The following is a 14,183-nucleotide window of genomic DNA, read 5'->3' as shown; positions in this document are numbered from 1 at the left end:
TATCACACCAACTACCCCATTAAAATAGGACTCTAGAGTCTAGAACAAACAAAGTAACTAAATCAACATAACTACAGCCACGTTCCCAACTCTTCATTCTGACTTATTCAAACTAAAAACTGACTACTCACAAAAAGCAATAGCAGCTCTTGGATAAATATTCCAAGTACTGACCCAGCACATAACATTAATAAGTTTCAAAGATCCCAAAAGCATGATAAGTTTATTTTTTTATTTATGAATTTTACAAAGTGAATATGGAAAGCTTTATTTCCAATCCACAAACTGTAACAATTATCTGAAGCAACTCTACATATCTTCTGCTTCAACCATACAAAAGAATTAAAAGAATCCCAACCCAAAACCAAGATACAAATAAGAATCCAACTTCAAGTGGTACAAAAAAAATTAACAAAATGCACGAGGAAATTCTCTCTCAACAACAAATGGGGCAGATAATCAACCCATTTTCGTTACACTCTTGGCATTCACTTGACAATCCTTCATCATCAACAACCTTATGGCTGCCATTGCACTTGAAACAAAGCACAAATCTCACTCCTGCACACCCTTCACAGGGGCCATTGGATTGATCAATGGGAATTCCTTCAAAGAGTGGCCTGAATTTTCCTTGCTCATGCAACACTAAAACTTCTGCAGCTCCTCCGATGTATCTTCCTTTGATGAAAAGCCTTGGAGGTAATGCTTTGTGATCAAAGATTCTCCACAACTCTTCCCTGAATTCTATGTGCATCGACACATCTCTCTCGTAGTATGTAATCCGAAACATCTCCAGGAGAAACCGAATGCTGTTGCAATCCTCAAAGGTTTTTCTTATCCCTCTCAATGTTGTTGTGTAGAGAATTACTGATTCATCACCACCTGGAGGACACTTCTCTTCAAAGGCTAATAAAGGATTGTCATCCTCCTTTTCTTCTTCTTCTTCGTGTAAGCGGCGAGTTTTATGTGGGGGCTCTTCTTCAATCTGTTCAAGTTCAAGATTATCTTGCTCAATCCTTGACTTTCTTTCTTCTTCTTCTCTCAGTTTTTCAATATTCTCTTGTTCCATTCTTGCTTTTCTCTCTTCTTGGCTCATCCTAATATGCACATTCACAGCTTCCTCAAAGGCGGCGAGCAAATTCGGATCAAAAAGGCTGCCAGAGTTCATATCTGGTCGCCTAAAAGAATTGACATCAATCTCACATAAAGCCCTGGTTTCTGTACACAAACCACTCTCTGATTTCTTCAAAACCCCAACATTCTCCCTGCAAGAAAATGAATCTTTTCTCTTCATTACCGGCCTAACATTCTCCTTATCATCAACATCACCATCATCATCCAATTCAACTTCCATTTCATCTTCTTCTTCAAGGTCTTTCATAAGTTCAGCCACATCAATAACATCAGGCTCCCCAAAAGTTCCAATCTTTTCCTCTTCCTCAAACTCTTTACACACAAACTGTGCTTCCTTCACATCCTTATTCGGTGGACTCTTCGTAAATGCTTCAAACAACCCATCTGCGGCATTGACCATAAGAATTCTATCCGGCTTCAGATTATAAGCAACCGGTTTAATAGCTTTGAGCTTCTTGAGCAACTTTCCCTTCACTCCCTTCATATTTTTCTCGGGATTCAGCCTCCAGGGGTCGAAAAGCCAAAAATCTGAACTGGGGTAGAAGAATTATGCGCAAAGATTCAAAGATTGGAACAGGATCTTGAAGATAAAGCGGTGAAATGAGATGATTTTTGTTTTTTCTTTTTGGTTGAGCTGAATGAGAGAGTGAATGATCTTTTTCAAGTTCAACGGCTAGAAAAAGCTGTTTTTTTTGTTTTAAATTTCGAAAATGGTAAGGTGGGGAATGAGAGAGGAATCCTATGCAGCCGGGAGCATGATAATGTCGACAACAGATGAGCACGTGTATTTTAGACAAAGATTATCTTTACCTAAAGCTAATAACGGTCATAATTTCTTCAATTCGGCCACCATTTTTTTATTTGATTGTATGCTTGATTTTGATTAACCTTTTTCTTAAATAATATATTTTTAAAAAATAAATATTTATACTCATAATTCAATCTCACAAACTTTCTTTCACAATTCTGACGTAACAGTTCGCATAAATCTCGTTTACCTAATTACAAATTGTTACGTTGGAGTTGTTAGAAAAAGTTTGTGAAAATATGATTTTATTGATATAGTTATTACAAAACGAAAACAATTTATCATTATATGACACTTTTTATAAAAATTAAGAAATTTTTTTGATATAATAAAAGGTAAAATAGCAGTATGTTTAATTATGTTATTATAAAATGACATAAATACCCTTAAACATGAGGTTTAAAATTCATTATATTATAAATGAATCTTTAGTATTCCTAATTTTATGATGGTCAAATGCAAATCCCTTAAATTGTAGAGAAGTAGCACTTTTTTAAAGATAAGCATTTGGAAAGATGGCAATTTTTATGAAGTTTAAAGAGGGTTTTAATTTTTAAACTCCAATTAAAATCTTAATCATAAAATTATGCTATTTCAAAATCAAAATTTGAATTTATTATAAAATTTTGAATTTTTAGAAAATTCAAATAAGAAAATCCATAAGAAATATCTTTAACAAATAGTAGTACTACTACTTTTTGAATAATATTATTATTGGAAGATGTAGGGGCAAAATTTTATGAGAAAAAAAAAATTATCAAAAACTTATTTAGATTAATAAGATGAATTTTCAATTTACTAATAAATTTTTAAACAAATTTATTTATTTATATCTAAAATAGATTTTCTCATATAATAAGAATTGTATTCGAATTTTTTTTTTTTTTTTTTTGAAGTTTACTCATCGTAAAAAATTTACAAATTCATAAATGCATCTTAAATTCATATAAATTCCACCTAAAGTTTGAGACTCAGAATGGAAGGAATAGCGGAAGGGGGACAGTACAAGAAGTTCGAAGTCTACCAGTCCGGAGTATCTAATTTTTGAGGAGGAACAAGATCATGAGAAAATACAAAAGAAAAGGAGATTGGATTCAACTAATGAATTATTCTGCAGATTAACTGATGTGCTGGATAAGAGGGTTAATGATACAGGACCTTCCGTGATGGCGATATTGCGAAAGCTGCTAATACACAAGGATCCATTGTTGTTTAAAGCAGCTAATTCGTTTTGCATAAGGAGAGAGTATCGCGAGGTATATCGGTCTTGGAATCTGACCAAGAACGAATGGGTTGGATTCGATATTTGCCTGACAATCTCAAATAAACCTCTTATTTCTTCATTAAAGTTCAATAATGATTAATGAATGATATTAACTCAAACTTGAAGGAATTTTTGTGATAGTTTCATTGATGAGCAGTGAAATCTTTTTCCACTTCTTTTATTTGAGTAACAGTTACATTTTCTTGCATGCTAAGGTTATCAAGCAGAAACTCTTCACTTGCTTTCCTCTTTTTACCCGTTGAAAATTTAATGTCTATATAATGCATAAACAAAAATAACTCTGCAATGGCTTTGCTTAGACAGCTGTTAGTTCCAATCGCCATGGTTATGGCAATATTCTGTGGTGGGTGTTCTAGTTTGCAGTATTTGGTTGGGGACTCAATCTGGTCCACACCGCCATACCCAAAATACTACTCAGAATGGTCTTCTTCCCATCTCTTCTACACTGGTGACTCTGTAGGTCTGGTAGTGGAATTCTTCATAATTTCATAAATATAATTTTTTTTATTTTTTTTTTATTTTGGGTAATCCAATGATATCAGCATAGAGTAATCATTGATTTGTACATTGGGTTTGGGTGACAGTGTTTGGCTTTGAAACTGATGTTTACAACCTGATACAAGTTCTAATATCAGACTACGAGAACTGCACTGCAAACAATGCTGTCTATGTTCTGAATGAGTGAATGATGGTCCAGCAACTATTCTATTGAATCACTCTGGTGTTTTCTACTTCCTTTGCAACTTCTCTAACTACTGTCATCTTGACCAAAAGATTTCTATCATTGTCCATGATACAAATTACAATTCACCGGCACCAACACCAACACCAACACCAGAACCGTTACCAAGAAACTGGATCGACTCTGCGTCTCCAGGTACTGGCAGTAGCGAAGCACCATCACCGCCGATATGGGAGTGCATATAGAGAGCTCTGGAACAACTTCCAGTGGATTAGTGAGCTCGTCCGCTGCCTTCTGCTTTGCTATTTTCTTTCTGTAATGATGATGTTTTTCTTAGAATTCGACCTAATGTTGCCAAATTAACACCATAGCCATATCATAAGTTAATTACTTAACATCATAGTGTCCTAATCTCACAACTGGCTCAGAATTTTTATTATGTCAACCACAATGAGCAGATCAACATTTGCTAAAAATTGGGCAAAGTAAACCTCCTCCAAGGCTTCAACCTAAGTTACGCCATAAGAACAGAATAAAATTTAATATGGTCTGACGAAGCAAAATGCTCAGAGATCCATTTAATTATCAGTTTTTGCAAATCAATAGAAAAATCACATACACCTCTAAAGCCTATAACAGAAGATAAGTAAATGTTGTTGAGAATCTTGTTATCTCGAATAATGTAATAACCACGGGAACCCTTTCTTCTCTATTCCTCATCACTGCTGAGCACATTGCACCCTCTGGGCACCACCATGCATATCCTCGTCTTCATCGTAAGCCTCCTGGGCGGCTTGCTGCTTCCTTCGCATCTCTTCCTCAATATTCACATCATGAAGAGTGGTTTCCTCACACTCATCCAGCTCCATATCCGTCAGCTGAACCGACGACCTTGGGGGTAGCACAGCCTCTAACGCCTTACATTGGTCTGGGGTGAGTGAGTCGGGGAAGTCAACTGTGAAATGAATGTACAGCTTACCCCTCATGAATGGCCTTTGATACATAGGCATTCCTTCATCGTTTATTGCCTTGAATTGGTCTGGTTACATTAGAAGCACAAGTGAAAAAAAAATAACAAGATAGCTAGATATCTCTCTGACATTAACTTAAAAACGCGGATAAAAAACCTGAGTGTTAAACCCAGGTCAAGTAATCAATGCATTCCTATTTATAATGATTCTCAGCTCATAAAACATGTATTAGCACAGTAATTCAACACAACATTGCCCTAAAAAATTCCACCAAGACTGCAATAATAGGGGCCTGTTTTGATCCTGGCCTCCAGAATACTACTAATGATCACATGTAAAAGTGTTTTCAAAACTTTTCCATAGTTGAAGTGACAATGACAATAACTAAATAAACTTAACCAAATTCAAATAACATGTCTTACATATCATAGCACTCAGAAAACTATTTTGCAATTCCACCTATCCATACATATTCCAATCTCTAGAAACAACTGAAAATGATGGATGGTCTTTTATAAAACAGCAGACAACAGAATCTTTTAATACCATGGACACAGAATACAAAGACAAATAAAAGAGTCAACGCGTGACACAAACCTACATATGAATGTCACAAAAATGTAACATATAAAAAATGAGGAAAATTAAGTTGACACTTTAAACAGAAATTATAAATGATTTATATCCAGTACAGCAGAGTACTCATTCTGAGCACCAATTAATGCCATTAGTGGCAAATTTTAATATTAAGGACTACAGATAGAGATAAATTACAATAAGATCAGTAAAACTAAAACTGGAACTTACCAGGCTTTACCACTTCCCCTGGGTTGGATTTTATTAGGAGCTGCCTGCCATCCAAATGAGTTAAAATGAATTGGAAGCCACAGAGAGCCTCAGTTAGCGACAGGGTATGCTCAACAAATAGGTCATCACCCTTTCGCTTGAACTTAGGGTGCTCTCTTTGTTGTAGAAGAAAAACGATGTCTCCCGTAACAGTCTCAGGCTGCACATAACAAAATTATATGTTCTGATCAACAACCAATACCACATTATCGAAACTCTAATCAAAATGCCAACCTCAATTTACCCCCGCCCCAAAAACTAAATACCACTTGAGCACTAAAAAACAAAAAAGGTGTTCACTTACAGCTTCATCAGCTTCTCCAGGGAATGTAACCTTCTGTCCATTTTGCATACCCTTCTCAACTACTACTTCCAACACCTTCTTCTCTTGAACAACCTTCTCACCCTTACACGCTGTGCAGCGATCCTTGTCACTAATAGTTTCTCCAGTACCCTTGCACTCATTACAAGGATGCTGCATTTGTTGTATCATAGAGGGGCCAAGGTGCCTTATTGAGACTTTCATTCCAGAACCTTGGCAGCCAGAACATTTCATTGATGCACCAGATTTAGATCCTTTACTGCACATAATCACATCAAATTGCTTGTGTAAGTGTATTAAGTACAGAAACTCGACCAGTCATACTTGCTAATTCATGAAGAACTCACTAATAACAACTTCAACTACTAACCCTTTACACTTGGCACAAATTACATTGCGTGAGAGGGAAAGCTTCTTAGATGTCCCATTGTAGAGGTCCTCCAAAGAAACCTTGAGGGGATGGATTACATCCTCTCCCCTCCTCTGCCTTCGGCCTCTGCTGCTTCCACCACCTGCATAGGAAGGTTTCCATTTCAAATACAATTCAAAAATATTTGTTTCCTATCATATAGGATGTTCTTTGGTTTCACATGAGACAACAATAAAAGATCCTTACCACCAAACGGGCTGCCACCAAAGAATGACTGGAAAATGTCAAATGGGTCGTGGCCGCCACCACCTCCACCCATTCCCTCCTTGAGGGCATCCTCGCCATACTGATCATATATCTCACGCTTCTCAGGGTCACTCAGAACCTCATAAGCTTGTGCCAACTCTTTAAACTGCATCACAAGCAGAATGTCAAAGTTTAGTAATCCCACTACTGTCGCACGTTACAGATGTAGAGTTACAAAACAATAATTAACAATGGCTCATCCCAATTTCGCACAAAGAAAATCAACAAAAAATACATATGGAAAGTAAAAACAAACAGTAAATAATGCATAAATGAATTGATATCCCAAAACACTGCTCTTTTTAAACATGACTAAAAAGAGCCCACTGATTGACTTAGTTCAAACAAAATAAAATGGTTCCTCAGCAGATAAATTCAATTCTTAAAATAACACAAACTCAAATATCAACTAAAAGATTATCTAAATTTCTACCATGACCTAAAATTCCATTAGCTACAATTGACTTGCTACAACATCAATACAAACAAAATTCCAGATCTAAATCAATTGAGCTTCTCAAATCAAGCAATTAAATCATAAAACTAAGCAATTAATCCAATCAACGAATTAAAAACAGCTCAAAATCACAAAATAGTTCATAAAACAAATAAAAAGTTAACCTTCTCAGGATCACCACCCTTATCCGGATGGTTCTTGATAGCTGCTTTCCTATATGCCTTCTTTAAGTCATCTTGTGAAGCGTTTTTCGACACTCCAAGAATCTCATAGTATTTCGTGTTATCGCTTTTCTTCGGCGCTCTCCCAAACATTTTCTCTCAACTAAAATTCAATACAATCAAATCAAACAGAATCACAATGAAGCAAAACAAAAAATAAAGATCGAAACGAAACGAAACAGAAGAGATCGAAAACTAACCAACCAACCGAGCGGATCTCGAAGAGAGAATAAGCACAGAGAGTAGAGACGCGAGACGGCGAGGGAGCAAGAGAGGGGAAACTTAGAGTTGGATCTCGAATTTTAAGGAAGTGAACGGACGGTCAGGATCCGATGATGCTTTGAGTTAGCTAAGCGGGGTTTGGTTTTTGACGTTTTATTTAACGGAGATGAAGGATCTAGAACAATCTAGGATTTTCTGTTACTTGGGAAGAGATCGGGGCCGTTGGTTTTGGTCAAAATTTGTGGTCTATTTTAATGGAATTTTTATTTTGCTCAAATTAATTATTGGAATGTTGAAATGTGGTGGGAGTTTCATGGTAGAGAAGAGGAAGGAGGCACACTGTCCTTAGTTGACCTGAAAACCGACATGTATTTTTTATCCAACTCCAAGTTGTATATTTTGCAAACGAAGAAAATTATAACCTTTGTATAAAATGATGTGATAGTTGTCTCTTTAGTTATTTCATCATCAGTTTTTATATCACCTATCCTCACTCTTTGGTCTTTTCTCTTTTTTTTTTCCTTCTTTTTTTCTTTTCCCTCAATCTTTTCTCCGTTTTACAGATCTTTAAAAAAAAAACCTAATTTTTTTTCTTTTTCCTTTATCATTGATTTTTAATTTTTTTTTCTCACCATTCTTATTGATCCAGTCTTTTCTTCTATTTCTTTTTGCTTTTTTTTTTTTCATTATATTTTCTCATGGAAAATTCTCTCTCTAAATTTTTCCTGTATTATGCTTAACATTTTCTAGGAAAATTCCATCTCTAAACAAACAATATAATGCTTATAAGCAATTTTGTTCATAACCAAATTCAAACTCTTTAATTCTGGAAATACATCCCCCAGAAACCCAGGAATAGTCTCTGAAACATTAGCAAAGTTTGCTGAAAACTTCTACAAAGTCGTTGCGTTTGTTAAACCCACAAGAATCTCTCAAGACTCAAAGGAATTATAATTAAGGCTTACACTTTGCAAAGAAGTTGACCCAGAAAAGAATTCCGGGGGAAATATAAAAAATTGTTGTTATTAAAAAGCACTTCTTGAAGAAAAATCAACCTAGCAAGAGTTGGGTTAGGTCCACTCTATTCGTTCTTCATCACCTCAAGTATAGTCAGTGAAGTTAAGTTCTTAAGGTGCGGTGGGAGAGTTCCTTTCAGGCCTAGTGAACCGATTTAAATCTTGGCGATCTGATTCTCTCTTCCATCTCGATACTCTGCTTTTCTACATTGTTTGTTTAGAGATGAAATTTTTTGAGAAAATGTGAACCAGAATGTAGAAAAAATTTAGAGAGGAAATTTTCCATGAGAAAATATAAGGGAAAATAAAAAAAGGGAAAAAGGAAAAAGAAATAGGAGAAGAGGAAGAAGAGACGGGAGAGTTCCTTTGCAACTTCTCTAACTACTGTCATCTTGACCAAAAGATTTCTATCATTGTCCATGATACAAATTACAATTCACCGGCCGATATGAGAGTGCATATAGGAGCTCTGGAACAACTTCCAGTGGATTGGTGAGCTCGTCCGCTGCCTTCTGCTTTGCTATTTTCTTTCTGTAATGATGATGTTTTTCTTAGAATTCGACCTAATGTTGCCAAATTAACACCAGTGTCCTAATCTCACAACTGGCTCAGGATTTTTATTATGTCAACCACAATGAGCAGATCAACATTTGCCAAAAATTGGGCAAAGTAAACCTCCTCCAAGGCTTCAACCTAAGTTACGCCATAAGAACAGAATAAAATTTAATATGGTCTGACGAAGCAAAATGCTCAGAGATCCATTTAATTATCAGTTTTTGCAAATCAATAGGAAAATCACATACACCTCTAAAGCCTATAACAGAAGATAAGTAAATGTTGTTGAGAATCTTGTTATCTCGAATAATGTAATAACCACGGGAACCCTTTCTTCTCTATTCCTCATCACTGCTGAGCACATTGCACCCTCTGGGCACCACCATGCATATCCTCGTCTTCATCGTAAGCCTCCTGGGCGGCTTGCTGCTTCCTTCGCATCTCTTCCTCAATATTCACATCATGAAGAGTGGTTTCCTCACACTCATCCAGCTCCATATCCGTCAGCTGAACCGACGACCTTGGGGGTAGCACAGCCTCTAACGCCTTACATTGGTCTGGGGTGAGTGAGTCGGGGAAGTCAACTGTGAAATGAATGTACAGCTTACCCCTCATGAATGGCCTTTGATACATAGGCATTCCTTCATCGTTTATTGCCTTGAATTGGTCTGGTTACATTAGAAGCACAAGTGAAAAAAAAATAACAAGATAGCTAGATATCTCTCTGACATTAACTTAAAAACGCGGATAAAAAACCTGAGTGTTAAACCCAGGTCAAGTAATCAATGCATTCCTATTTATAATGATTCTCAGCTCATAAAACATGTATTAGCACAGTAATTCAACACAACATTGCCCTAAAAAATTCCACCAAGACTGCAATAATAGGGGCCTGTTTTGATCCTGGCCTCCAGAATACTACTAATGATCACATGTAAAAGTGTTTTCAAAACTTTTCCATAGTTGAAGTGACAATGACAATAACTAAATAAACTTAACCAAATTCAAATAACATGTCTTACATATCATAGCACTCAGAAAACTATTTTGCAATTCCACCTATCCATACATATTCCAATCTCTAGAAACAACTGAAAATGATGGATGGTCTTTTATAAAACAGCAGACAACAGAATCTTTTAATACCATGGACACAGAATACAAAGACAAATAAAAGAGTCAACGCGTGACACAAACCTACATATGAATGTCACAAAAATGTAACATATAAAAAATGAGGAAAATTAAGTTGACACTTTAAACAGAAATTATAAATGATTTATATCCAGTACAGCAGAGTACTCATTCTGAGCACCAATTAATGCCATTAGTGGCAAATTTTAATATTAAGGACTACAGATAGAGATAAATTACAATAAGATCAGTAAAACTAAAACTGGAACTTACCAGGCTTTACCACTTCCCCTGGGTTGGATTTTATTAGGAGCTGCCTGCCATCCAAATGAGTTAAAATGAATTGGAAGCCACAGAGAGCCTCAGTTAGCGACAGGGTATGCTCAACAAATAGGTCATCACCCTTTCGCTTGAACTTAGGGTGCTCTCTTTGTTGTAGAAGAAAAACGATGTCTCCCGTAACAGTCTCAGGCTGCACATAACAAAATTATATGTTCTGATCAACAACCAATACCACATTATCGAAACTCTAATCAAAATGCCAACCTCAATTTACCCCCGCCCCAAAAACTAAATACCACTTGAGCACTAAAAAACAAAAAAGGTGTTCACTTACAGCTTCATCAGCTTCTCCAGGGAATGTAACCTTCTGTCCATTTTGCATACCCTTCTCAACTACTACTTCCAACACCTTCTTCTCTTGAACAACCTTCTCACCCTTACACGCTGTGCAGCGATCCTTGTCACTAATAGTTTCTCCAGTACCCTTGCACTCATTACAAGGATGCTGCATTTGTTGTATCATAGAGGGGCCAAGGTGCCTTATTGAGACTTTCATTCCAGAACCTTGGCAGCCAGAACATTTCATTGATGCACCAGATTTAGATCCTTTACTGCACATAATCACATCAAATTGCTTGTGTAAGTGTATTAAGTACAGAAACTCGACCAGTCATACTTGCTAATTCATGAAGAACTCACTAATAACAACTTCAACTACTAACCCTTTACACTTGGCACAAATTACATTGCGTGAGAGGGAAAGCTTCTTAGATGTCCCATTGTAGAGGTCCTCCAAAGAAACCTTGAGGGGATGGATTACATCCTCTCCCCTCCTCTGCCTTCGGCCTCTGCTGCTTCCACCACCTGCATAGGAAGGTTTCCATTTCAAATACAATTCAAAAATATTTGTTTCCTATCATATAGGATGTTCTTTGGTTTCACATGAGACAACAATAAAAGATCCTTACCACCAAACGGGCTGCCACCAAAGAATGACTGGAAAATGTCAAATGGGTCGTGGCCGCCACCACCTCCACCCATTCCCTCCTTGAGGGCATCCTCGCCATACTGATCATATATCTCACGCTTCTCAGGGTCACTCAGAACCTCATAAGCTTGTGCCAACTCTTTAAACTGCATCACAAGCAGAATGTCAAAGTTTAGTAATCCCACTACTGTCGCACGTTACAGATGTAGAGTTACAAAACAATAATTAACAATGGCTCATCCCAATTTCGCACAAAGAAAATCAACAAAAAATACATATGGAAAGTAAAAACAAACAGTAAATAATGCATAAATGAATTGATATCCCAAAACACTGCTCTTTTTAAACATGACTAAAAAGAGCCCACTGATTGACTTAGTTCAAACAAAATAAAATGGTTCCTCAGCAGATAAATTCAATTCTTAAAATAACACAAACTCAAATATCAACTAAAAGATTATCTAAATTTCTACCATGACCTAAAATTCCATTAGCTACAATTGACTTGCTACAACATCAATACAAACAAAATTCCAGATCTAAATCAATTGAGCTTCTCAAATCAAGCAATTAAATCATAAAACTAAGCAATTAATCCAATCAACGAATTAAAAACAGCTCAAAATCACAAAATAGTTCATAAAACAAATAAAAAGTTAACCTTCTCAGGATCACCACCCTTATCCGGATGGTTCTTGATAGCTGCTTTCCTATATGCCTTCTTTAAGTCATCTTGTGAAGCGTTTTTCGACACTCCAAGAATCTCATAGTATTTCGTGTTATCGCTTTTCTTCGGCGCTCTCCCAAACATTTTCTCTCAACTAAAATTCAATACAATCAAATCAAACAGAATCACAATGAAGCAAAACAAAAAATAAAGATCGAAACGAAACGAAACAGAAGAGATCGAAAACTAACCAACCAACCGAGCGGATCTCGAAGAGAGAATAAGCACAGAGAGTAGAGACGCGAGACGGCGAGGGAGCAAGAGAGGGGAAACTTAGAGTTGGATCTCGAATTTTAAGGAAGTGAACGGACGGTCAGGATCCGATGATGCTTTGAGTTAGCTAAGCGGGGTTTGGTTTTTGACGTTTTATTTAACGGAGATGAAGGATCTAGAACAATCTAGGATTTTCTGTTACTTAGGAAGAGATCGGGGCCGTTGGTTTTGGTCAAAATTTGTGGTCTATTTTAATGGAATTTTTATTTTGTTCAAATTAATTATTGGAATGTTGAAATGTGGTGGGAGTTTCTTGGTGGAGAAGAGGAAGGAGTCACACTGTCGTTAGTTGACCTGAAAACCGACATGTATTTGTTTACCCAAGTCCAAGTTGTATATTTTGCAAACGAGAAAATGGTAGTCTTTGTACAAAATGATATGATAACTATCACATCAATTGCTTTATCATCAGTTTTCATATCACCTATCCTTTTTCTTTAGTCTTTTCTCTTTCTTTTCTTTCTCTTTTTCCTTTTCCTCAATCTTTTCTCCGTTTTACAGATCTTTAAAGAAAAAAACCTAGGGTGCGTTTGGCTTATTATTTCTGCTCATATTCTCAATCCTATTCTCCAAATAATGTTTGACACATTATTCCAGAAATATTACCCTATTTTTTTAATTAAATACCCCTTGAAAAAAAGTTTAAAAATTAACAAAAACAGCCCATAACCCATACTTGCCAGATTCCGACAACCATTGTCGGTGGTAGCCAGAATCTGCCACAACGGTGAATTACCAACCGAAACTAGCTGATAATTCACTGATCTGGCTTTTTCCAGCCAGATCCACAGTGGATCTAGCCGAAAAAGGCCAGATCTGGCCGTCGTTGACGGCCAAATCTTGGCCATTGTTGATCGACAACGACGGCCATATCTTTGGCCGTCGCTGACGGCCAAAGATGGCCTCCTTTGGCCTTTTCCGACCGTCGATGGCCACATATGGCCATAGATCTGGCATTTGCGTGGATCTGGCAAGAAAAGGCCATAGCGACGCCATATCAGTAAGATCCGGCTGATATGTGTGGTTATGCAATTTTTCGGCTAGATTCCAGTGGTGGTGGTCGGAATCTGGCACTGCAGGTGGTGGGGGTCTTTTTGTCATTTTACATATTTTTATATATTGGGGTATTTATTAAATTAGCAAACTTAGGGGGTTTTTTTATAATTTTTAAATTTTACCTCATAATACTCCCATATTCAATTATCCAATACTATTCCCAAAATCCTATCCAAAATAATAAACCAAACGCACCCCTATTTTTTTTTTTTTTCCTTTATCATTGATTTAAATTTTTTTTTTTCTCACCATTCTTATCGCTCCCATCTCTTCTTCTATTTCTTTTTGCTTTTTTTTTTGCCTTATATTTTCTCATGGAAAATTCTCTCTCTAAATTTTTCCTATATTATGCTTAACATTTTCTGGGAAAATTCCATCTCTAAACAAACAATATAATGCTAGTAAGCAAGTTTGTTCATAACCAAATTCAAACTCTTTAATACTGGAAATACATCCCCCAGAAACCCAGGAATAGTCCCTAAAACATTAGCAAAGTTTGTTGAAAACTTCTGCAAAGTCGTTGCATTT

General features: G+C 36.4%; 4 protein-coding genes across 4 annotated transcripts; 1 reads left to right on the top strand and 3 right to left on the bottom strand.

Annotated features, from left to right (window-relative positions):
* Positions 1-211: 211 nt before the first annotated feature.
* On the bottom strand, positions 212-1,846 carry LOC116117012 (uncharacterized protein At3g28850). The gene has a single exon (XM_031403047.1). The coding sequence runs from the start codon at positions 1,616-1,618 to the stop codon at positions 437-439; it is 1,182 nt and encodes a 393-aa protein (XP_031258907.1). The 5' UTR covers positions 1,619-1,846; the 3' UTR covers positions 212-436.
* Positions 1,847-3,512: 1,666 nt separating this feature from the next.
* LOC116117002 (early nodulin-16-like) lies at positions 3,513-3,912 on the top strand. The gene is made up of 2 exons (XM_031403037.1): positions 3,513-3,687; positions 3,812-3,912. Exons 1-2 carry the CDS (start codon positions 3,513-3,515, stop codon positions 3,910-3,912), a joined length of 276 nt encoding a protein of 91 aa, XP_031258897.1.
* Positions 3,913-4,385: 473 nt separating this feature from the next.
* LOC116117006 (dnaJ protein homolog) lies at positions 4,386-7,762 on the bottom strand. The gene is made up of 7 exons (XM_031403041.1): positions 7,603-7,762; positions 7,346-7,505; positions 6,665-6,830; positions 6,419-6,560; positions 6,031-6,307; positions 5,688-5,886; positions 4,386-4,948 (listed from the first exon to the last, which is right to left on the bottom strand). Exons 2-7 carry the CDS (start codon positions 7,493-7,495, stop codon positions 4,629-4,631), a joined length of 1,254 nt encoding a protein of 417 aa, XP_031258901.1. The 5' UTR covers positions 7,496-7,505; positions 7,603-7,762; the 3' UTR covers positions 4,386-4,628.
* Positions 7,763-9,232: 1,470 nt separating this feature from the next.
* LOC116117005 (dnaJ protein homolog) lies at positions 9,233-12,677 on the bottom strand. Its single transcript, XM_031403040.1, has 7 exons — positions 12,518-12,677; positions 12,261-12,420; positions 11,580-11,745; positions 11,334-11,475; positions 10,946-11,222; positions 10,603-10,801; positions 9,233-9,863 (listed from the first exon to the last, which is right to left on the bottom strand). The coding sequence occupies exons 2-7, from the start codon at positions 12,408-12,410 to the stop codon at positions 9,544-9,546; spliced, it is 1,254 nt and encodes a 417-aa protein (XP_031258900.1). The 5' UTR covers positions 12,411-12,420; positions 12,518-12,677; the 3' UTR covers positions 9,233-9,543.
* Positions 12,678-14,183: the final 1,506 nt, after the last annotated feature.

Source organism: Pistacia vera, unplaced genomic scaffold (assembly GCF_008641045.1).
Source record: "Pistacia vera cultivar Batoury unplaced genomic scaffold, PisVer_v2 Contig795, whole genome shotgun sequence".
Classification (NCBI taxonomy): Eukaryota; Viridiplantae; Streptophyta; class Magnoliopsida; order Sapindales; family Anacardiaceae; genus Pistacia; species Pistacia vera.
Note: the sequence above shows the minus strand (reverse complement) of the source record. Positions and strands in the feature narration are given on the sequence as shown.

Excerpts from the sequence above, each read along its gene's own strand:
- LOC116117012 (XM_031403047.1), bottom strand. The coding sequence starts at position 1,618 with ATGAAGGGAGTGAAGGGAAAGTTGCTCAAGAAGCTCAAAGCTATTAAA.
- LOC116117002 (XM_031403037.1), top strand. The coding sequence starts at position 3,513 with ATGGCTTTGCTTAGACAGCTGTTAGTTCCAATCGCCATGGTTATGGCA. Across the intron at positions 3,688-3,811 it reads CTACACTGGTGACTCTGTAG|TGTTTGGCTTTGAAACTGAT; the intron begins GTCTGGTAGTGG and ends TTTGGGTGACAG.
- LOC116117006 (XM_031403041.1), bottom strand. The coding sequence starts at position 7,495 with ATGTTTGGGAGAGCGCCGAAGAAAAGCGATAACACGAAATACTATGAG. Across the intron at positions 6,308-6,418 it reads ATTTGTGCCAAGTGTAAAGG|TAAAGGATCTAAATCTGGTG; the intron begins GTTAGTAGTTGA and ends GATTATGTGCAG. Across the intron at positions 4,949-5,687 it reads AGGGGAAGTGGTAAAGCCTG|ACCAATTCAAGGCAATAAAC; the intron begins GTAAGTTCCAGT and ends TAATGTAACCAG.
- LOC116117005 (XM_031403040.1), bottom strand. The coding sequence starts at position 12,410 with ATGTTTGGGAGAGCGCCGAAGAAAAGCGATAACACGAAATACTATGAG. Across the intron at positions 11,746-12,260 it reads AGGGTGGTGATCCTGAGAAG|TTTAAAGAGTTGGCACAAGC; the intron begins GTTAACTTTTTA and ends CTTGTGATGCAG. Across the intron at positions 10,802-10,945 it reads CTGGAGAAGCTGATGAAGCT|CCTGAGACTGTTACGGGAGA; the intron begins GTAAGTGAACAC and ends TGTTATGTGCAG.